The sequence below is a fragment of the Microcebus murinus genome, chromosome 8 (genome assembly GCF_040939455.1).
Source record: "Microcebus murinus isolate Inina chromosome 8, M.murinus_Inina_mat1.0, whole genome shotgun sequence".
In the NCBI taxonomy this organism is placed as follows: domain Eukaryota; kingdom Metazoa; phylum Chordata; class Mammalia; order Primates; family Cheirogaleidae; genus Microcebus; species Microcebus murinus.
This window is the reverse complement of record NC_134111.1, coordinates 70,704,402-70,727,066: the sequence shown is the minus strand read 5'-3', so window position 1 is coordinate 70,727,066 and position 22,665 is coordinate 70,704,402. Positions and strand designations below refer to the sequence as shown.

The 22,665-nt window shown below is 32.9% G+C and overlaps 2 protein-coding genes across 2 annotated transcripts in view; both read left to right on the top strand.

The window, feature by feature from the left end:
• Positions 1 to 17,311, top strand: part of PGAP1 (post-GPI attachment to proteins inositol deacylase 1) — an 85,834-nt gene extending 68,523 nt beyond the window's left edge. Inside the window, exons 23-27 of the mRNA XM_012776970.2 lie at positions 389 to 524; positions 2,132 to 2,182; positions 2,668 to 2,855; positions 3,793 to 3,897; positions 5,280 to 17,311. Coding sequence (XP_012632424.1) covers positions 389 to 524; positions 2,132 to 2,182; positions 2,668 to 2,855; positions 3,793 to 3,897; positions 5,280 to 5,418 — 619 coding nt within the window. The 3' untranslated portion in view covers positions 5,419 to 17,311. The remainder of the gene's footprint in view (positions 1 to 388; positions 525 to 2,131; positions 2,183 to 2,667; positions 2,856 to 3,792; positions 3,898 to 5,279) is intronic.
• Positions 17,312 to 20,532: 3,221 nt separating this feature from the next.
• Positions 20,533 to 22,098, top strand: C8H2orf66 (chromosome 8 C2orf66 homolog). Its single transcript, XM_012776969.3, has 2 exons — positions 20,533 to 20,780; positions 21,848 to 22,098. The coding sequence occupies exons 1-2, from the start codon at positions 20,661 to 20,663 to the stop codon at positions 22,025 to 22,027; spliced, it is 300 nt and encodes a 99-aa protein (XP_012632423.3). The 5' UTR covers positions 20,533 to 20,660; the 3' UTR covers positions 22,028 to 22,098.
• Positions 22,099 to 22,665: the final 567 nt, after the last annotated feature.

Below are 22,665 nucleotides of genomic sequence, written 5' to 3'. Positions count from 1 at the left end.
TAGTAATGCCATCAAGCATCTGAGTGATCTTGAGGCTTTAAGAAACAAAAAACAGAAAATTGTTTCTCCTTCAGTGGAGATTATAGATGTATGATGCAGGGTCTGTAATTAATGGTTATCTTTGGCAACATTTTTTTCTTCCTTAGTATACAAGTATTAGCCATAGTGTATCTAAATGGAAGAGGAGCTACCACAGTGTATTGTAGAACTTAAAATCAAATATTTGGGGCCACTTCCCTTATTAAAAAAATACCTTACCATTTACCTTATTTTATTTGCATATTAATAATGAGGAGAGTCTGGGAGAGTACTGTATCATTTTCTTCTTATATGTGACTGTATTAATATATCTTAATATATTTTTTTAAACTTTTTCTTGTAATTCCAGGCCCTCTGAACTTCCTAAAGATATCAAAATGATATCACCAGACTTGCCCTTTTTGACAATTGTTTTGATCATAGTTAGTTGGACAACTTGTGGAGCACTTGCCATACTTCTTTCTTATCTTTACTATGTGTTTAAGGTACGTCAAATCAGTAAAGCCAAAATGATTGAGCTTTTTATTAGACAGGCATAGAATGTCCTGTAGGCATTATATACAAAAATTTTAATTACCACTATAGTAACCTTCTTTTATGTAACATGTTTAAATGTAAAGGTTTTTTAAACATCTTAGTTATTTAAATTATATGCAGTGAACTATAGAACTGAATTTATTGATGTAAATTGGGAGGTTTTTTGTTTAAAAAAATAAAAGGAAAGGAGAAGACATAATCTATTTCAGGTTGTTTCTTGTTCTTGCAAGCGCTTTTTTTTTTTTTGACATTTTACTGGAGCAGTTTTTATTTATACCTCTTGTTGAACATGGATGTGAGACAAAACAAAAGCTATGTGAGAGGAATCAGGCTTATCAGTCATGCTGAGAATAATGTAAAATGTTGCTTGCTGAAGAAGCAGAAGACAATAATAAAAATAATTGAGCTAATAATTTTACTAAAGAACCACAAACTGCTGAGAAGGCTGACAGCTTTGCAGAAAAATTCAGGAGATTATACAAGTGCATGTTCTTCACATTAATCTTATGGACAGATAGCTAACATCAGAGTGGATAATACCTGTTTTTTCCTTTTTTAAACAAGGTAAATTTGCCTCTGCTTTTAATGCTAATACATGCACATTATAGATTATTTTCCCTTTTCAAAGGAAATTTTTATATGCATCTGAAAAAATTATTTAGGGTTACTTTGATTTGTGAGTAACAATATTAGTATTTTTTAAATTAGATATTTCAGGCTGGGTACAGTGGCTCACACCTGTAATCCTAGCACTCTGGGAGGCTGAGACAGGCAGATCGTTCAAGGTCAGAAGATCGAAACCAGCCTGAGCAAGAGCAAAACCCTGTCTCTACTAAAAATAGAAAGAAATTAATTGCCAACTAAAAATATATAGAAAAAATTAGCCTGGCATGGTGGTACATACCTGTAGTCCCAGATACTTGGGAGGCTGAGGCAAAAGGATCGTTTGAGCCCAGGAGTTTGAGGTTGCTGTGAGCTAGGCTGATGCCACAGCACCCTAGCCCAGGCAACAGAGTGAGACTCTGTCTCAAAAAAAAAAAAAAAAAAAAAATTAGGTATTTCAAACAAATGACCCAATAAACAAAACTTTCTCAAATACTTAATTTAAGGAAACCTAACAAATTTACAGATTTTCTTATGTTATTATAAACATTTCACTCTTCTATATAATTGAGTTTAGATTTTCAGAGATTTGAAGTACATTAAATATGTTAAATTCTTTTACTATATTGAATAGTAATCAAATCTTTGGTTCACAAGACACGTTAAGACATCATTCTAACATAGACTTTTACAGGATGTAAAAGGTATAGCAATATATCCTGGCCCCAACATACTCTGGAAGTTTGTATTGTTTTCCATTTCTGTTTTTTTAATCCACGATAGTAGCAAGCATGTGTAGTTATTTGTTTTCTAAAAGAATGTTTTTAGATATTTAAATGAATTTTTGGTTGTTTAAGATTTAAAAATTTTCAGATTACAATGCTTCTGAGTTTTAATGAGAAAGGCCTATACTCTTTGCTTCAAAATAAAATAATTATTTTTTTCCCCTAAGATTGTTCATCTGCAAGCCAGTCTAACAACTTTTAAAAATAGCCAGCCTGTGGTAAGTTTTATTTTTAATACTCTACGTAACTTTAATATGAAAGAACATGGAAAAATATAAGAGTTTGTTTCTTAAAAAGGTTAGAATTTTAAAGTATTTAAAAGGTATAGTATTATGAATTTAAGTCACTTTAAGAAAAGTGACCCTAATGGGTATTAAAATAGACTTAAGTTCTAAATTTGATCTTTGTCAGTACCTGTGCCCTTTTCATTGTTACAAATGATTATCTTTTAAATTTTATTTTGAATAATTACTTAGAGGATATATTCTCTGTGGAAATAGCAAGTCAAAAGAACAAAAGTTTTGTAACTAGTATTTTAAAGTGCTTTTAAACAAGGTAATTTCAGTATTTTATGTCAGTTTGGTAATGGAAAGATGTATGTATTTAGCTGGTAAGTAATTTAGTATGATTCTTAATAAAATACTATCTTAAACTTATTTTGGTTTACTTAGTATCTTGGTATTTTTATTTTATTGCTTTATAGAATCCCAAACACTCTAGAAGAAGTGAAAAAAAATCCAATCACCATAAAGACTCAATAGCACACCATCTTCGTTTATCTGCTAATGATGCTGAAGATAGTCTTCGAATGCACAGTACTGTGATTAATTTATTAACATGGATTGTATTACTCAGCATGCCATCTCTAATTTATTGGTTAAAGAACCTTAGGTGTGTTTTATTTATATAATTATTATTTATGTGGTTTAAACAATAAATATCACTATAGAGACTTACTAGATTCCTAATGGTCCATGAAAATTTTTCAAGAACAGGAAGCTGTATATTACTTGAAATTTATTTTTAATACATTCACATTTGCTCCCTTAGTTTTCAAACATAAAATATGAGAACATAAACTTCCCCCAAACTTGGCCAAAAAGAGTGAATTGTATTTTTATTTATTGGCAAATTGCTAAATAAAAGGCCACCTCATCCAAACAGTAGTTGAACCCCTAATCAGCATAGTTTTCAAAAATGATATAAAACTTTCAGATTATCTAAATACTAGAAGTTTTTTATTTTTTTAAGTTCACAGAACCAAAATAAGTTCAATAAATTAAATCAAAGGTTACCAGGTGTTACTGTCCTTCCTTTGTCCCTCATTGTAGTCAAGATCCAAATTTTTGTTCTCAGATTTGTAGTCAGAATTATTTGAGGAGCATCCTTTATGATTCCAAAAGGCCATAGACATCTTATTGTCAATAAATGCAAGAGACAAATTGGATTTTTAAAAAGATAAGGGGTGGTTATTTTAATGTAAACCTTCATTTTATCTTTTGTTATAGAGTAGCATTAACATATTTTAAATAATTTGTTTCTTAAAAACTTTATATATGTCCTTTTAGACATATACCTATTATAGCAAGGAAATACTTTCATCCTGGGTATTTTAATTTCCTTTAGTAGTTTCTGGCATAATTTTCTGTATAAAGATGATCTAGAACAAAAAATACTTATCAATGATCTTTTGAGCTGTTTAGAGCTCTCTTATGTCTATATTGCTACTGGAATATTTTAACAATTATTTAATTTGGTTGATTCTGATAATTTAAAATGATCGGGTCTGCTTTGTTGATTTATGTTTTATTTTTTCTTTTTATTATAGGTATTATTTTAAACTTAGTCCTGATCCATGTAAACCTTTGGCCTTTATCCTTATTCCAACTATGGCAATTCTTGGAAATACTTATACTGTTTCAATAAAATCAAGGTATTGTAGTTTAATCTTTCTTTTTCTCACATTTATTCCTGGCCTTTACCACCCTTCATTTTGTGTCTGAAACATATTCTTTATTCTTAATTAATTTGACTGTTCCTAAAAGTAAAGCCATAACAGTATTATGGTTTATATGCAAGTATATTATACTTATTTTCTTAATTAATAGGTTTAACTTACTAGGATATACATAATATTAGGTTTTTTTCCTTAAAAAGTTAACCCTTAAAAGATATGATGCTTAAGATTTGCTTCCAAAAAGTATGGGAGAAGTGGATGGGATGTAAGTGAAATAAGTTTGGCCATGATTTGATGATTTTTGAGGCTAAATAAGGGTGCATGATACTGTTAGTCTAATTTTGTATGTGTTTGAAATTCTCCATAATAAAACTTGACTTTTTATTACGGTTTTTTGCTCTGGAAGCCTTTTCAGATGATTCTAGTAGATGTTTGCAGATGCCATTTAATAGTTCTGTGCCCTTATGCAGGTTTCTTATGCCCTCCTCAGTTTCTCTACTTTCAGAATTAAAAGGTGATGGTCTTTCCCGATAGTATTTTTCTTTTTTTTTTTTTTTGGTTTTTTTTTTTTTTTTTGAGACAGAGTCTCGCTTTCTTGCCTAGGCTAGAGTGAGTGCTGTGGCGTCAGCCTAGCTCACAGCAACCTCAAACTCCTGGCCTCAAGCGATCCTGCTGCCTCAGCCTCCCGAGTAGCTGGGACTACAGGCACGAGCCACCATGCCCGGCTGATTTTTATATTATATATATTAGTTGGCCAATTAATTTCTTTCTATTTTTATGGTAGAGACGGGGTCTCGCTCAGGCTGGTTTTGAACTCCTGACCTTGAGCAATCCGCCCGCCTCGGCCTCCCAGAGTGCTAGGATTACAGGCGTGAGCCACCGCGCCTGGCCAGTATTTTTCTTTTAAAAATATTTAGTGTTTTATCTTATATGCTCCTTTTGTTGGGAATTTAAGGTGGTTATTTTTTTGTTTGTTTTTTTGCTATTATAAGTAGGGTTAAAATAAACATTTCTGTAGCTATGCCTTAGTGAATATTATTGATTATTTTTGTAAGGATAAATTTCTAGAAGTAGAATTACTGAATCAAAGTCCAACTAGTATTTTTCTGTTGTTAAAATTTGAAAGGCTAAACATAACTGGTTATTTTCTAAATAGAAATATTTTTCCCTTTGCTAGCCAAAATCTGACTTGTATTAATCTTTTAAAAAATTATGGACAGGTAAATTTATTACATAAAAAATAACTTCATTCAAAATCACTTAGAACATTTATCTTTCCCAAAACTGTAAAGATTGGCATATTCCATTTTAGTTCACAATGTAGTTTATATAATGTGTATTTCTCTGTCTCTTTACAGTAAATTGTTGAAGACTGCTTCACAGTTTCCACTTCCTCTCGCTGTTGGCGTGATTGCTTTTGGATCAACACACTTATATAGGGTTCCGTGCTTTGTCTTCATTCCTCTTTTACTCCACGCATTATGCAACTTTATGTAAGATTGGACTTACAGAATGATAAAGATAATTGATGCCTTTAAGGCCAATAATAAGAGGGAACACATAAATTCATCAACATGGACAGCAAGGTCCTTTGGAGAAGACAAGTCTATTTTTACAGTATTGAAAATAGGAAATTAGTTTTGTAATGCTTGAGGAAAGTAGTTGAAGCACGGATTTGTTTTGTGGTGTGGAATCTATGTACTAATCATTTTCAAAAAATTAGTAAAGGGATATATGGTGGCCACTAATGTTTGAGGAGTCCTGTGCATATCAATTAGTCTGCTTCATCAACCATACCAGAGATCCTCTCTTAGAGATATAGTCGATGCAGCATTGTTTGTAATTTCACCTCAAGTATTCTTGTTTCGTTTTCCTGAAAGTGAGTTATTTTGAATTTGCTGTAGTTTATATATTGAGAACTAAGTCTTAAAGATTGATAAAATTTACAACTGTTTTGTCTCAAAAGTGAAATAGCCACTCAGAATCTTTAGTCAGTTTTTGGCAGCCATGATGAATGGAGTAGATCTTTTGTCTTCTTACATCTATGAAAACAGAGCTTTGAATTGTAAGGGGACATGTTTTCTCAGTAACCAGGGCAAGACTGATAGATGGAAACATGATTCAAACTTAAAATTTAATGAAATTTTCTTCTTTTCAAATATGAATTTTATTATGTATTCTTAGTGAATATCAGAAGACTATTAAAGAAATCAATTGTTACATTTAAAGAAAATGCTCATACATATTTACTTCCTGGCACTGGAACAGTTCAAGTCTTCCATCTATACCATTTTATTTAATTCATTGCCCCCATGGTTGCCAAAAGTGCCTCAGGTCATGATGTATTAACTAAATTCAAGTGGTTGGAAACAACTCTAGGTTTACACCACTTTTGTCCGCTGTGGGAAAAAAAAATCAGCACGATCACGTGTAGTACCATATTTGATGTATGATATTATACTGTTAATAGAATAACAGTAGACACTGTTACCCCATTAATAGCATAAGTATTAATACACCACCTGAATAAATTGGAGACTTCAGCTACTAGGTTTAACAGTGGAATCTCGATAGGTCCAGGTGACTTCTAGGATTACTGTTTTACAAATAAAAGAGTAATCTTTCTAATTTATTTCAGCTTTCACTTCACTCTTAGCTACAAGAGTAGAAAGAAGGTAATGGAGCAAGGTAGACGAGTGTACTCTTTGTCTTAAGATAGAGTAAACTCAGGCTGAGATATACCTGGCTCAGAGTCCTTCTTTTAGATACGTATACTGTAAATACCCAAAACTTCTCAAGTAAAGTCCTTAAATCCCAGTGATGGCACAGTTGCACTTGTGAACTTGTATCCTTGTTAGTGCCCAGGGATGTCCTAGAGTACTGGTTTCATTTTATCTGCTATCGCATTTGATTTCCATTACAGCCTTGCAGCTGTTACAGCTTATAGAAGTTTACTACCATTTTACTGCATATAGAGAGTTACTTCTCGTAGTTCTTCCCCAGGTGCTTGCTATTTCTGCATCAGTTGAAGAGGGTCTTGCTATCACCTCTGAGGGTATTAAGTTTGTTTGATTCCATGGTTGTCTTTTCCAACTTCGTGCCTATTGTTCAGTATTCATGTTTTCACTTACTGAAACCATTCAAGGAAAGTGATAACCTCATAGTAGACATGAAAGACATACTAGGCTCTTGTTTCTTTGAGATAAGTAGCAAAAGGGATAAAATACAAAACACTCATGTGTTTCAGTTGAGAGGAAAGAGGGAGAATTTATTAGGTTATACACTCATCCCATGGCATACCATATATATATTTAAATAGGGACACATCTGCCTATGTTTGGCTATACATATACTTTTGCACACAAGGTATTATTTTTTGCTGCTGTTACTATAATGTATCTCAAGTTACAGATTAAATATATCATTTAACTATTTCTGAATTTAAACTTAGGTCCACATACAGAAAGAACTTTAGAAAATTTATTAATTTGGATCTTCTCTTCACAGCCATAATCATTATGTTTATGTGATCTAAAGTCTCCTTGTTTAGTCAGTGCTGCTCATGAATAAAATATAACAAGCTTAAATTTCTTATTTTTGAGTAATACATTTGCTTTTTAAAGCAGCTGACTTAGGCACACTAATTCTCACTAAAATATTTACATGTGAGTGTATTTATCACTAAGTCCTAAAATCTTATTTTGCTAACAAAATATTTCATTGTAAGGACTACAAAATGATTCTAATTAGACATTTTATAAACAATAGGTTGGGCCTTTAGCCATTATATACACACACACATATATATACACAGAAACAGATATATGTACACTTACATTTTGATGAAATCTTCAAGTCCTAATTTAAGTCAGATAGTTGCCAGAGGTGAGAAGGTAGGCTTTGTGCAAAGATTAGCAATATTGATGTTTCTATCACTTGAGAAAAGGAAAGTTATTTTCCTTTAAAGCACACACAGTTTCTATCATGCTTACAACCTATATTTTAGCTGGTAAAACAGCATAGCCCACTTAGCAATGTTACTAAAAACAAAAGTGTTTATTGGCAGTTAGAGATTATCTAATTAAGCAAATTTCTGCACCCCACTGTTATGGCATTTTTATTTAGAAATTGTTGCTTATAAAATAATTCCTAGACCTTACTGTTGATAACTAGATCAAATATAGACTAGACAGGGAAAAATACTGAGTACTTTTAGTGCTTCTAAAGTCTCCTCTGGAGTTATTGCTGTTGCAATTTGCAATTGATAGTATAATAGAAATTGTTAACACTCTTTTTTCTGTATATTTTTCATGCCAGAAATTAAACAGCTTCTGCTCTTTCTTAGTTATCACCAGAATGAAAATATTTGAAGTGGTTATTCTAAAAAAGCCATTTGTGGCTGGTTAACATTGATTTTGAGTTTCTTCAATATATATTGATCATGCATTGATCTTTTTTTTCATATTTTCGTCAGATAAATTCAGATGTATATAATGGAATACCTTTTCTTGAGTGAACTATATAGTTCTAATATCTACATGATTATACATTAAGGAAAAAGAAATCAAAACTGTAATAAGCCTAGTAAATGTTTTTCTTAATTATCTTACCACTCATGTAGATACTATACATTTCCACAATACACATAAACTTATATGAGGCAAATTATTTGTTTTGTTTATTATCTAGTTCCTATATTTTTCTTAACTCTTCAGACTTCTCATTTAATATGGTGTATTTATTTCACTTTGCTGCTTTTTAGTACCTCTTATGAAGGTGGTCAAGGGAAATAAAAGGAAGTAAAACTCAATTTTCAGTTTAGTTCTTGAGAGCTCTAGGAAAAATGGGGCAACATCAATTTTACTAGATAAACTTAAGGCTATGGATTCCTGAACCCCAGATAAATCAGTCAGCCTGTATTTTCATTTTAAGCTATAGGTCCAAATTAGTGTAATGTCTTCTATTATTATTAGGCTTAGTGCAAAACTTCAATACATTTGAAATTTTAGCAACTGATTTTATTAAAATCATTTGGGAAAAATTTTTTTAATGTGTTAGGACCTTTCTTTTTCATCATCACTTTTTGTTTTCTCATTGCATAGGAATTGTGAATTTGTATATCTTAGGAGACAAGATGCTTTGTGAAATTTATTGGGGAAAATCAATTTGGAGAGCATGATACTCTCTAAGATAAGGAGGCAATTAAATTATTGTATTATGAAATTAGACACTGCCAGAAAACTTCCTCATCTAATAAGGTAAATGTAGAACAACATACTTTATAAAAATGGTAAGATGATTGGGAGCTGAAATTTTATCCTAGCCTTTTTGAACAAAAAACATTTCATATTCAGTAATGAACTTTATTATTTATACACACTACTCATGCATTCTTTATTGTTGTTGTTGTTTTTTTTTTTTTTTTTTTTTGAGACAGAGTCTCACTCTGTTGCCTGGGCTAGAGTGCCATGGTGTCAGCCTAGCTCACAGCAGCCTCAAACTCCTGGGCTCAAGCAATCCTTTGCCTCAGCCCAAGTAGTTGGGACTACAGGTGTGCGTCACCATTCCTGGCTAATTTTTTTTTATATATATTTTTAGTTGTCCAAATAATTTCTTTCTATTTTTAGGAGAGACGGGTCTCACTCTTGCTCAGGCTGGTCTTGAACTCCTGAGCTCAAATGATCGGCCTACCTCGGCCTTCCAGAGTGCTAGGATTACAGGCGTACTCATGCATTCTTTTTTTTTTTTTATCTTTTTGTATTTTTCTTCGGCACACACTCTTAACATGCATTCTTTCACAATAAGTTTTAATAGCCTGAGGAAATAGGAAAGCTGTGAGGCAACTCACATTCTTTACTTTTCATAAGGAATAATAGGAAAGAAAGGTCAGTAATCCAAATCCAAATGTGTGTACTATAAATGCTTTAGAATTCACATTCTTTTATAAGTTATATTACAAATCCAGGAGACTGAATTTTATCTGTTAATAACTTAGTTTTGAGAACAGACTTAAATTTGGAAATTGTAAGAATAGACAAGCTGTTATTCCATTAATAGGGTAAATGTAACATCTAAACCATATAAATGTATGCCTAAATTAATAAGATAACATGTCTTTCAAAAGTTTGGTGATCTTCTAAGCTATATCTTGATTAAATTGTCTATGGTTGATAATTTTTAAATAAAGTACAGTACTTTCTGAAAGTGTTTGGCATGTTACACTGCCAAAGATGTTTGTGTTTTGAAACACTAAGTAACCAGTTAATTTCTAATGACTTCATATAAGACTTGATATATATGAGTCAAAACAATCTGTACTCATTCTGTACATTGTAACTTTAAAACACTGAAAAACTGTAAAACTGTATCTGTTGGTGTATGAAAAACTATATCTATTGGTGTATTTTGATTAGTTGGTGTAAGTTTGTTTGCATATTTGAATTCTAATTTAATTTAGCAAATCTAAAAGTAACCATTTTTGTAAGTTCATATGCTATTTTTTAATGTTATTTTGGTTTTTAGTATTTATATAGCATTAATGTTACTAGTAAAAAATGTTTATAGACAAAGTATAGAGCTATTAACTGTTCAAAAGCCTAAATGATAGGCATATTTTGTATTTCATGTTGCACTTGTTCTGTTTCATATTGGACTTTTTACATCCCTTTTTTAGGGAAAAAAAGACACATTTGAATTCTTTTTAACATAAAGCTCTGCATTGGAAACTATATAACTGTATCCGTATGGTTAGCAAAACATACTTTGCCACCAAAGTAAATGAACTGTAAAAATACCTCTGGATATTTGTGCCAATGAACTTTTCTTAGCATATTGGAATTAAAGCAAAAATAATCTTTCAGTATCTTTCATCTAAGATTTATGATAAATGTGTAAATCATGAAAACTTATACTCCTTACACTAATTTTTCTTTGAAAATATTCAGTTTATAGCGTAGTGTGTTTTGTTTTGTCTGAATTTTTTAGTGCTTTCTGATTTTACTGGGTAAAAGTTCACCCAGTAATCTTTCAGCAATTAATTGAAGTAATCATTTGAAGTAATCTTGCTTCAGATTCATTTTGTGATGTAAATGAATTTTTGTTGTATAAGCCATTTTAGTGCAGGTGTCTCATTTATGTAATTGAAAGTTTACTATGGAATGTTTTTTTCTTTATATTTTCATTCAGTCCTTTTAGAGAGTCACATATTTCACAGGGGAAAATTATCCACTAGAATCTGACATAGTACCATGAAGTAAACCTTTTAAAATGCATATATTAAAGAAAAATATTATAAAACAAGATATTAATACTAAAACGTTAATAATGTAGCATTTTCATGGAAAAAAGTAGATAAATGATAGACTCACAAACTGCTGTTATCTGCTTCAAATACTTTAATTTCTTCCCATAGAAATGCTAAGAAATTTCAGTCCCTCAATTATAGTTCTTCCAATCATTTAATAACACTTAACTGTTTCTCTGCCCAGTAATGTTGATGCAGTTTGCATAAGTAGCTTTGGAAGTGAAGAAGCAGCACAGAGAGCCAAATATTGACATGTTTGGCCTTGATTTAGTGACAGTTTATCCTGTTATCAAGTAGGGACTATGTGTGATATTAGTAAAAAGATTATGTACAAGACCTAAATTCAGTGTACATTGTTCTTTAGAATGAGTTTGTCCTCTGTGTTGAATAGTTTTATCCTAAGTGGGAGATGCCTGTGTTTAACATAATCATGCTTTCTGTATTATCAAGTATGTACTTGTTGGAATACTGGTAGAAATAACCTTCCCCTCCTCCATTGTGGAGTGGGAAAACGCTCCAGTTTTTAGTGTATGTAAATTAGGGCCTAGTATTATGTATTTACATTTTTAAAAATATAAAAATGACTTAAAATATTATTTTGAAGTGATTGTACTACAGTTTCTTAAACTTATGACTATTAATGTACCAATGTACCCATGAGAAACCAGACCAAAATTGAATATATATCATCACTGTGACCTTGAACTTATAGTCATTTGGGATAAAACAGACTGTGCCTTAAAATGATAAAGGAATGCCCTGCAATTTTATAACTGTATATTTTCTTATGGGTGATCTTGTCAAATTAGCCCCAATCCTTTTCTTTGAGGTTGGTGAAATACTTTAAAATAAATATTGACCAGTATTTCCCTTAGTATTTGCAGAACTATTGCTCTAGAGGCATCCCTTAATTTTCAGAGTTCCCATTTCAATTAGAATTGATTTACACTACAAAGATGTAAAAAATTAAGTTTTATTAAAGTTTCTGAAAAAATATTCTAGGAGAAAGTGGTGGCACTACTGTTCTGAACTTATTACACATGGAAAAACTAACCTTCAAAGGTAATTTTTTGTCTTATTAATGAATAATATATCAAAGACATGAATTCTTCCCGAAGACCTGTGCTCGTTTTGTCTCAGATTAGCGAGGCTTGTATTTGTATATATCAAATAAAGTTAATTGACCCAATAATAATTTTTCAGTAATTAATAAACTCAGATTCATGTAGTATATTTTCTAACATGATTTCCCCCTATTCTGTTTCTCTTTTTTCTCCCTAATTATTTTTAAGGTATCAAGAGAGAACTGGCTCCAATTTTTTAAAAAATGTTAAAAACTTACATTTTTATTGTGCTTATTTAAAATACTGGATATAATTTCTGTTAAAGTCTAAATTCTATTCACAGGACAATCATGGTCTTTGCTAAAAGATGCCCACATTTCTGTAGATTCAGAGTTTGTATATTTTTCAATTTCAATTTTGAACATAAACACAACACATTTGTTCCCTATTTTAGCTCTAGTAACTCCCCCTAAAAGACAAAAATATATAGGTTTCTTTAAAAATGTCTTTTCTTAAAACATGGTCAAGTTGACATGAAAGTAGTTTGGAATGTAATAAAATAAAACAAATGGCTCTCAACTTGCATCAATTTTTATACTATAGTTAAAATGTATAGAAGACAAACTATGTGTTATGCTGAGATAGTATCATTTATTTGCAAATTGATAATTTTGTTCTCATCCAGAAAGTACAATGCAAAGTAACAGTACTTAACAGTGCAAAGAAACTTGTCCTGTAGTATATACTGAACAATGATTGTCACTTCGCAGATTTTTCCATTTAAACATGCATGATCTTCTCCAGTATTTTGTATGATGTATGGTGTATTAAATACACAAATTATGTGTAATTTGTGTGTATTTTTTGTATGGTAATTAACATTATTACATTTAACTGGTTGTAATTCACAAAAAGTGCTACTTATTGTACTCTGTAGAGTGTGTTGTGGATGTTTATACCTGTGTTTCAGCATTACGGTGTAGGTTTAATAGATAAATATTTGCCTTCAGTCTCTGCTCAGGTATTAGCAATTTTCGGTGCTTTCTTTTTAATCTGTCATAATCTGGTGTTCTGAATGTTCAAAAATAAATTTGGTGAATAAGCACATGCAGTACAACAATTGCTTACCAGTTCACATACTCTCCACACTACCATCTTGAAAAAAAAACTCTTTAAAAATGATTTCTTTCCAGTATGTCTAGCATTTCAGAAATTAGAATACTTAAGCATGGGACAGGACACATCACAGATAAACATTGGAAGCAAGATAAATTCTAGTATTTTCCAACTTTGTATTTTGTACCTTCCCACATGGATTTTTATGGACATTTTATGGCTCACATTCCATTTTAAGGAATTGTACGGTTATTTTTCTCCCAGAGACCATGCTATCTACTTTCCTTATGCTAACTTGTATTCCTGGGTACCCAGTTTCCCAGTTTAGTAAGAATGAGAATGATTTAGACATTGTAAACAGATTTCCAGGTCACCCCAGAGATTTGATCTTTAGGAGAGAGGCCTGTGATTCTGTTTTAACGAGTGCCCCAAAAGTAATTCTCAAACAGGTTTAGTGAACACTGCCTTAGTCAGTAAAATTAATCTACTAGGACTCCTAGAAACAACTAGAAAGACTCTTTAAGATTACAAGGTGCCAAAGAAACACTGAATAATTTCAGAGTTTAGTGCAGATTCAAACTTTATTATAGAATGGATAGGAGTGGTAAAATGGGATAGGATATATTTTGAGGGCTTAGTATCTTCTAAACGTTTAACCAGCACTCCTAAATATGTGAACATTTATGAATTATCTACCTGAACTAACATTGTGTATATTATTAAATATACTGAAAGAATTAAGTTTTTAAGGCTAAGAAACATATAACTAGAAACTTTAATATTTTCTTTGAATACCTAGAAGTTTTATCTTGAATGAAACCACTTCAATTTGGAATCCACTGAATATATAACATGAAAACCTCATAGGCCTTTCCCACCAGTTTTTCCAATTCCATTTTCATCTTCACTCCCTTTCTTATCTTTGTGTGTGTGTGTATACACACACACAGTTCTCTTATATATACATACGTGTGTGTGTGTGTGTGTATAGCATAGCATATTCAATGTTAACAGCTTAAAACAAAACCTATTTATTTTCTCCCAATTATGAAGATCAGAAGACTGGGCATTCTTGTGCATTGCTGGTGGGAATGCAAAATGGTAGATCACTTTGGAAAACCGTTTGCCAGTTTCTTATAAAGTTAAACATACACTTATCATATGAACCAGCAATACCACTCCTGTATATTTATTGACTCAAAAGAATTGAAAACAGATGTCCACACAAAGACCTATATGTAGATACTTATAGCAGCTTCATTAATTTCCACAAATTGGAGGCAACCTAAGTGTCTGTCAACTAGTACATGGGTAGAAAAATGTGGCACATCTATAAAATGAATATTGGTAAAAAAAAAAAAAAGAAGTGAATAGCTGATAGAAGAAATAATGCTGAATCTCAAATGCTTTATGATAAGTGAAAGATGCAATGTTGTATGATTCCATTTATATGATTTTCAGGACAAAGAAAAGCTGTAGAGACAGAAAACAGATGAGGGTTACAGGGTATTCATTCTAAAGGGGCATCAGGGAACTTTCTGGAGTGATGGAAATGGTCTAAATCTTGATTGTAATGGTGGTTACACAACTATATGCATTTATTAAAATGTATAGAACTGTTCACTACAAAGGGTATATAAGTTATATATCAATAAACCTGTCTTAAAAGACAAAAACTCCTACACACACACACAAAAAAAAAAAAAAGTCCAGGCCCAGATTATTTCAATGATGAATTCTTTGAATTTTTAATTCTATTGAACATTGGGTAACACCAATATTGTGCAACTATTTCAGAAAATACAAGGGACCACTTTCCAAATCATTTTATGAGGCAAGTATGGCCTGATACCAAAGCATGACAAAAAGTCACAAAACCAGAAAGTCATATATATTCCTTGTTAATATCAATGTGATAGTCCTTAACAAAATATGGGTAAATCAAATGTAGCTATATATAGAAAGGATATGATACCACGATCAAGTGAGATTTATTTCAGGAATGTAACATCAGCCTAATATTTTTTAAATCAATGTAACTTTTCCTGTTTATAGAAAAAAAAATCACCTGGATGTAGAAAAAGCATTTGACAAAATTTGACATCTGTTCAAGATATGAAAACCTCAACAAATTAAGAATAAAGGATAATTGCATCTAACAAAATATCTACAGATTACATCATATTTAATGGCAAAATACTGAATGCTTTACTCTGAAGATCAAGAATAATGCATGGTTGTGCGCTCTCATCATTCCTACTCAACATTGTACTAGAGATCCTAGCCAGTGAAATAAAATCAAGGGGGAAAAGGGCATAAAGATCAGAGAGGAAGAAGTAAACATTTTCTATTTTCAAGTAATATATTGTTTGTTTTGAAACTCCTCAGGAGTGTACCAATCAACTACTAGAAATAATAATGGAATATAGCAAGATCACAGAATAGAAGTTCAATATACAAAAAACATTCTACTTCTATATACAAACACCAAACAATTGTAAAATAAATTTTATAAAATGCCATTCGTATTATCATAGAAATAAGATACTTAGGAATAAATTAAAATATGTCAAATCAACATAAAAAACAACAAAATATTGCTTAGAGAAAAGTTAAAATCCCTAATATAAATTAAGAGATACTATACTCATTGATTGGTAAACTCAGTAATGTTAAGACGTCAATTTTCTCTAAAATGATATGTAGGTTAAATGCAAACTCAAGCAAAATCCCAGAAGGCTATTTTTCTAAACATCTATAAGTTGATTCTAAAATTTATGTGGAAAAATCAAAAAAGTTTGAATAGTCAAAATTTTGAAAAGAATCTCACTACTTGATTTCAAAACTTACTTAAAAGCTACAGTAATCAAGATAGTGTGATATTGGCAAAGAATAGAAAGAAAAAGAAAAGTCTTTTCAACATGTAGTGCTGGAATAACTGAATATACATATAGGGAAAGATAAACCTTGACATCACATCATGACTCACATCATGCACAAAAATTTATTTGAGATGAGCCATAGATCTAAATATAAAAATTAACTTTAAATCTATATTAAAAATATAGGGGAATACGTTGTGATATGATGGTGAACAAAGGTGCTTAAAATAAAGAAAGCAACAGTGATATAAAAAGTTGATAAATTATACTTCATCAAAATTAAAGACTAGTGCTCTCCAAAGACATTATTAAGCAAACCACAGACAAACATATCTCTGACAAAGGACTTTTTCAGAATATATAAAAAACTTCTACAACTCAATAATAAAACATTAAATAACCCAGTTTTTAAAAGTGGAAGTCAGCGGGTAATATTTTTAGTAGAAATCTAGAATGTCTCCACTGGCACTTGGGAGCATATTTTTGTTGGAGGATTCAGATGAAATAATCTCTGCTATTGAAATTTCTCATACATTTTCCCAGAACCAGACTTACAGAAAGCACCTTTTAGTAAAGGTTTGCTATTTGTTCTATTTTGTTTAAAATAATTGGATAAAATTTTATGCACCTAAAAGCACTACCAGAATGCTAGGAACTAATCATCATTTTTAGGGGGATTATTTTTGGTTTTGTTTGTGTTGCTTTTCTTTCCCTTAGGATAAAACCTCACTGGTTTTATTTTAGAGCTCACAACTGATGAAAGAAATTTTGAATAGTCAGAATTTTGAAAAGAATCTCTAGCACTAAGAAAGAAAATCATTTGCCCAATTATGCCCCACAATATCCAAAGAAATACCCATCTGAATTGTCCTCATTTTTTTCTCTTCTCTGAAACTACTCCTTTTATCATACAAAAATATGTACCTGGAAATTTAAGTTATATGTTAAGAATGGTATCTCTTCCAAATACTTAAGTAACATTATTAATGGACTAAAATATGTGCATCATTACAAAATTATGTGAGTCATGGAGAGGGTCTGATCTAATTTAATAGTCTGACATAGATATACTTTTCTCCCTTTTGTATCAAAAAGACATATTAAATTATAGTTTTACTTATATAAAATCCCAAGTTCATAATAGACATTTCAACCCAAATCCATTTTGTATTGTGAGTTGAATGACAGAAGCAGCTCAACCTTCCTCAAAAGGGAGTAAAGAATTTGGATCCAGTTTCTCGGTCTGTCTATAGTGCAGCATGTTCAGTAGAACATAGAGCAGTTGTGGCGAGTTGTGGATTTTTCCTTAGTGATTGGCCTGACATCTCAACATCCTCTATATTCTGTTCCTGTGACTGTTGTAACAAATTACCGAAAACTGAATGACTTCAAACTACAGAAATGTATTCTCTTACAGTTTTGGAGGTCAGAAGTCTGAAATCGGTACCACTGTGCCAAAATAAAGGTATAGGCAGGGCCATGCTCCCCACCCCTAGACTCTAGGGAGGAATTTGTTCTTTTCCTTTTCCAGTTTCTGTTGGCTGCCACCTTTCCTTGGTTTGTGGCCACATTGCTGCAGTCCTCAGGCCAGCATTGTCAAATCTCTCTCTGCTCTGTGCTCACAACACCTTCCCCTCTGTATGTCTCTGAAATCTCCCCCTGCCTCTTTTTACTAAAGGACAAGAGATCAAATTTATTACATTGAGGGCACAACCAGATAATGTAGGATAATCTCCTCCTATCAAGAGCCTTAACTTAATCACATATACAAAGACCTTTTTTTTCTAAATAAGGTAACATTTTACATGCATTAGGCCTTGATGTCTTGGGGGGACCAGGGAAGAGTATATTTTCACCCTACCACTGTCCCAAATGCCCCCAGATTACTTTGGGCCATATAAATCCTAGGAGGCCCAAATCTTTAGAGAGAGAATTAAAAGTTTAAATCTGCACTCCTGGGTTCACTGCTACCCAGGATTGTCTCAGAACCCTTTCACAAAATTCTTGTTCATACATTTCTTATCCCTTTTGAAACATGAGGTCTGCACAAATCTAGGCCCAAACTCAACACATTCCGAAAAGAATCATCATCTTCACTTCTCTGTGCCTGTGCTTGATATCTCAGTGAATGGCCTTGTAATCCACTCAGCTGCATAATCCAGAGACCTAGGGATTGGTTTCGAAACTCCCTTCCCTTTACCTCTGCCCCCCCGCCATAGTATCCAGTACATGACCAATCCCTTCTAAATTTCTCTTGGGTTCACCCACATCTCTGAATCTGTGCTACTGCCATCCTAGTCCAAATTAACATCTTTTCCTGACTGGACTACTGCAGTGGTCACCTAACTTGGCTTCACACATCCCTCTTTTCTAGCTTAATCTGTCCTCCCCAAGAAAACCAGAATAATCTTTTAAAAATGCAAGTCTGATCAAGTCGCTTGGATGCTTAAAACCCTTCAATTAGCATTGCTTGCAGCAGAGAGATTATGATCTGAAAACCTCTCCAGCCCCATCTCGCATCAGGCCCCCGCTTTGCTCCCTCTACTCCTGGCATACAAACTTCCAGTTGCTTCCATGGTAACAGGCCATGTTCCTTTTCAGCCACAGGGGCTAGGACAGCTGTTCACCTTGTTTGAGACTCTTCTCCCTCTGTCTTCCGCAGGTTGCCTAGGTATCTCCTATTTGATCAACCAGATGTAAGGTCACTTGCACATAAGCCTTCCCTGACCCCTGAGATTAATCAGATTCCCCTGTTTTAATACTCATAGCATTCACTTTCTCGTCATAGAAATGATCATTTATATTTACATATTTTTTGTATAAGGATTTGATTAATATTTGTCTTGCCCACTAATCTTTGTTTAATGAAAGCAGAGACTGCATATATTATTCTTAGCATTTTATCCTGAAAGCCTAGTGCAATGCCTGGCACATGGTAGGAACTCCATAAAAATTTGTTGACTGAATGAACAAAGGAAATGAACAAATGAAGGTCTTAGTGACTTGCTGAAGATCAAGTTGGCAAGGCTGAGACCATAGCCAGGTATTCTTATTTCTAGTCCAGATCACCACCCTTCTCAACAAAGAGCTTGTCCCGGATTTTGTTCCAAATTATGGGAACCAAAGAAACATCACAACTCATTAAGTCCAGTTTCCTGGCCCTACCATTTTCCACAGATGGCCTTTATTCAGCAAGGGAATGTTGTAGGTATAGTAATTTTCTTTTTTCCACGAAACACATGCTATTTTCTTGCTTATTTTTGAAGGGGTATTATGATAAATTATGCCATGATTTAAAACTTGTAAAGCTTCTTGAGATTCTGAGGAAAAAAAATTACAAGATTTGAGTCAAAAAGAGCAATTTTGTCTCTTGCAATAGAACTTTCTGTACAAAAATGTGCTGCTAATTTTAACAACTAATATCTCTAAAAGAGAATTCTATTAAGTGGGATCATCATCATCATATTCCCAGCTGCTGTGTATATACTTTCTCTTAAAAGTGAAAAAGGAGAAAACCAGTTTGTGGTGTGGAAGTACCTTATGAGTTTTATAAAATCCACATAAAATGTTCAGTGGTTCAAGGAACGGCTGCTGCATTTATAAGACAAAGAGGTTCCATGTTACCCCTGAAGAAACTTGAAGATCTGACTCGCAAGAGTCTTTGTGCCGTGGATGAAAATGGAATAATTTTTAACTCCCCCTGCTGACGTCAATGCCTCCCCCTGCAGCCAAACTGCTGGTTATAAGTACTGGTGGATCACCTTGCAGATTGTAGGCAGGGTAGCCTTCAAAGACCAACTAAAACCAGACTCTTGGTAAGCTTTATTAGCCCTTTCTTTGTGTTTCAGTTTCCCTGTCACACCTTGGGGTGGAAGACAATATCTACTCACACTGGTGTGATCTGTGTCTGTCTATTAGTCTAAGATGTGTGTGTAAGGTGTTATTTCTCAGTTGAGGGTATCTGAAGTAATTTTCTTTTTTTTTTTTTTTAAGATTGCTGTCCTAAGACTTAAAAATAATTTAAAATTGTGTTTTTTGTTGCTCTTGAAAAAATTGCACTTTCTTTGGAAACAACAAAGTGAATTTTTTTAAAGATGAGAAAGCATACTCGGACTGTCTAGGTTATGTTCATAATTTCTTTGCTTATCACTGTATAATGTTCATCATTAGGGCTACTTTATCAATTGGATTTAGGGACCCTCATGCAAGTGAATCTGGAAAAAACATGGCTACAAAATTTAGGTGAACCAATATACTATTTCTCCTTCCTTGTCTGCCTTTACAGATGTTTCCTCTTATTCTCTCTCCTCTCTACCTCTCTCAGTGACCATCGACAGTCCCCTGACCCCTCTTTTCATTCAGCTTCACTCCACCATGTCCCAAGCACCCCTCTGGCTGCTGTGTGTTGCCCTGGTGCTCTTTGGGCATGTGCATGGGGCCACACTGAGAAATGACAAATGGAAGCCACTGAACAACCCCAGAAACCGAGATCTGGTAAGAACACACCTGGGATGTGCTGGGCTGCAGAGCAGAACTGCATCTCTCTGGATTTACGGACACTGTATTTCAGAGCACAGTGGGGGGGGCTCCCAAGGGTTGAGAAGATTTCCCAATAGGACCAGACCAGTGGCTGGTGTCTTGTTGTTTCTCTAGCCAATTTACATTTGTTTCTATAAAGAGAAACAAATTTATATTTAGAAATAATCTTATACACAGCCCATTGCATTTGCAAATGATCTTATATACACATTGACTTTATAGCCTTGATTTCTAACATATATACAAAATCAAAAGCATAACAAGGAATTGATTTTTTCACAGCTTAGATTGAACTGATGATAAAAACAGATAGATTATCATATAACCAGCACTTGTAAAGCTCAATTGCAAAAATTGAAAGTTGATCCTTGATGGTTATCAATTTACTAGGCATATTTTCAACATACAGTTACCTAGAAAATAGAATTCAAAAGATCAGTAAAAATCCTCTTTTAAAAACATGCCAAATGTTAATACAATAAACATGTTGACATGACTATTTCAAAATATAGGTTTTTTTAAAGAAAATTATGTGAAATATAATAATTTAAGATTAAAACAATCGAACAAATAGCACTTTGTACAGCTTCTGTGTATTTATTTCCTAATGGAAATCTGAAAAACCTATGTCTGAAAAGAAACTATTGCAGAAGGCAGTGACTGGGATCTTACCTTCAGGGAGAGGAGACACAGAAATGATCATTATGGGGTTCAATTGCATCTCTGACCTCAGTACTCAGGAGGCGGTTCACAATGATAATTGATGTTCCTCTTCCAGTTCCCCTAATTTTCACTAAGAATGGTGAATTATCTTGTTTAGGATCAAAATGTAAGAAAGAAGAGGCTGTGGGAAGGGCAAGTTGCCAAAGTTTTTACTTCTGATTCTAGATGTTCAACCTCCTGCCTTCTAGATTAGTTTTAATGTCAATTCAAGGAGAAAAGAAAGGAAAAAAAAATATTCACCTTGAGTATTTTGGGTGTTTCACTTACATATGGCAATGAACATTTTCTTTCTTCTTTAGTTTTTCAGAAGCCTTCAGGCATATTTTAAAGGGAGAGGTCTTGATCTTGGGAGGTTTCCAAATACTTTCACCGTGAATGAGAATCCCAGACCTCTCTCTTTCCAATCAGAACTTACTGCTTCTGCATTTGCAGATTACGAAGAACAGAAAAAGTCCTTTCTAAACTACCTCAAAGGCTGAAAGTTTCTTCTGAGCTCAGGTAAAAGTTAGCCCTTTATTCTCAGGATCTATGTAAACATAACAGCTCGGCCATATAGTAGAGATTTGGGGAGTATTTATTTGAGAAATGATTTTATTTCCTCAGAGATATAAGTGCTTGGTTTTGAGTATATTCGTCACTGTTAAATAGTTGGATTTGGTTCAGTATTTAATGGTCAGGTTTTTTAAAAACATGATAGTTATGATTTTTTAGGCATAATTTTCTAGAGAGAAATATGTTAAAATAATAGGATTATCACTCTTTTTTTTTTTTTTTTTTTTTTTTTTTTTTTTTTTTTTTTTTTTTTTTTTTTTTTTTTTTTTTGAGACAGAGTCTCGCTTTGTTGCCCAGGCTAGAGTGAGTGTCGTGGCGTCAGCCTAGCTCACAGCAACCTCAAACTCCTGGGCTCGAGTGATCCTTCTGCCTCAGCCTCCCGGGTAGCTGGGACTACAGGCATGCGCCACCATGCCCGGCTAATTTTTTTATATATATATCAGTTGGCCAATTAATTTCTTTCTATTTATAGTAGAGACGGGGTCTCGCTCTTGCTCAGGCTGGTTTCGAACTCCTGACCTTGAGCAATCCGCCCGCCTCGGCCTCCCAAGAGCTAGGATTACAG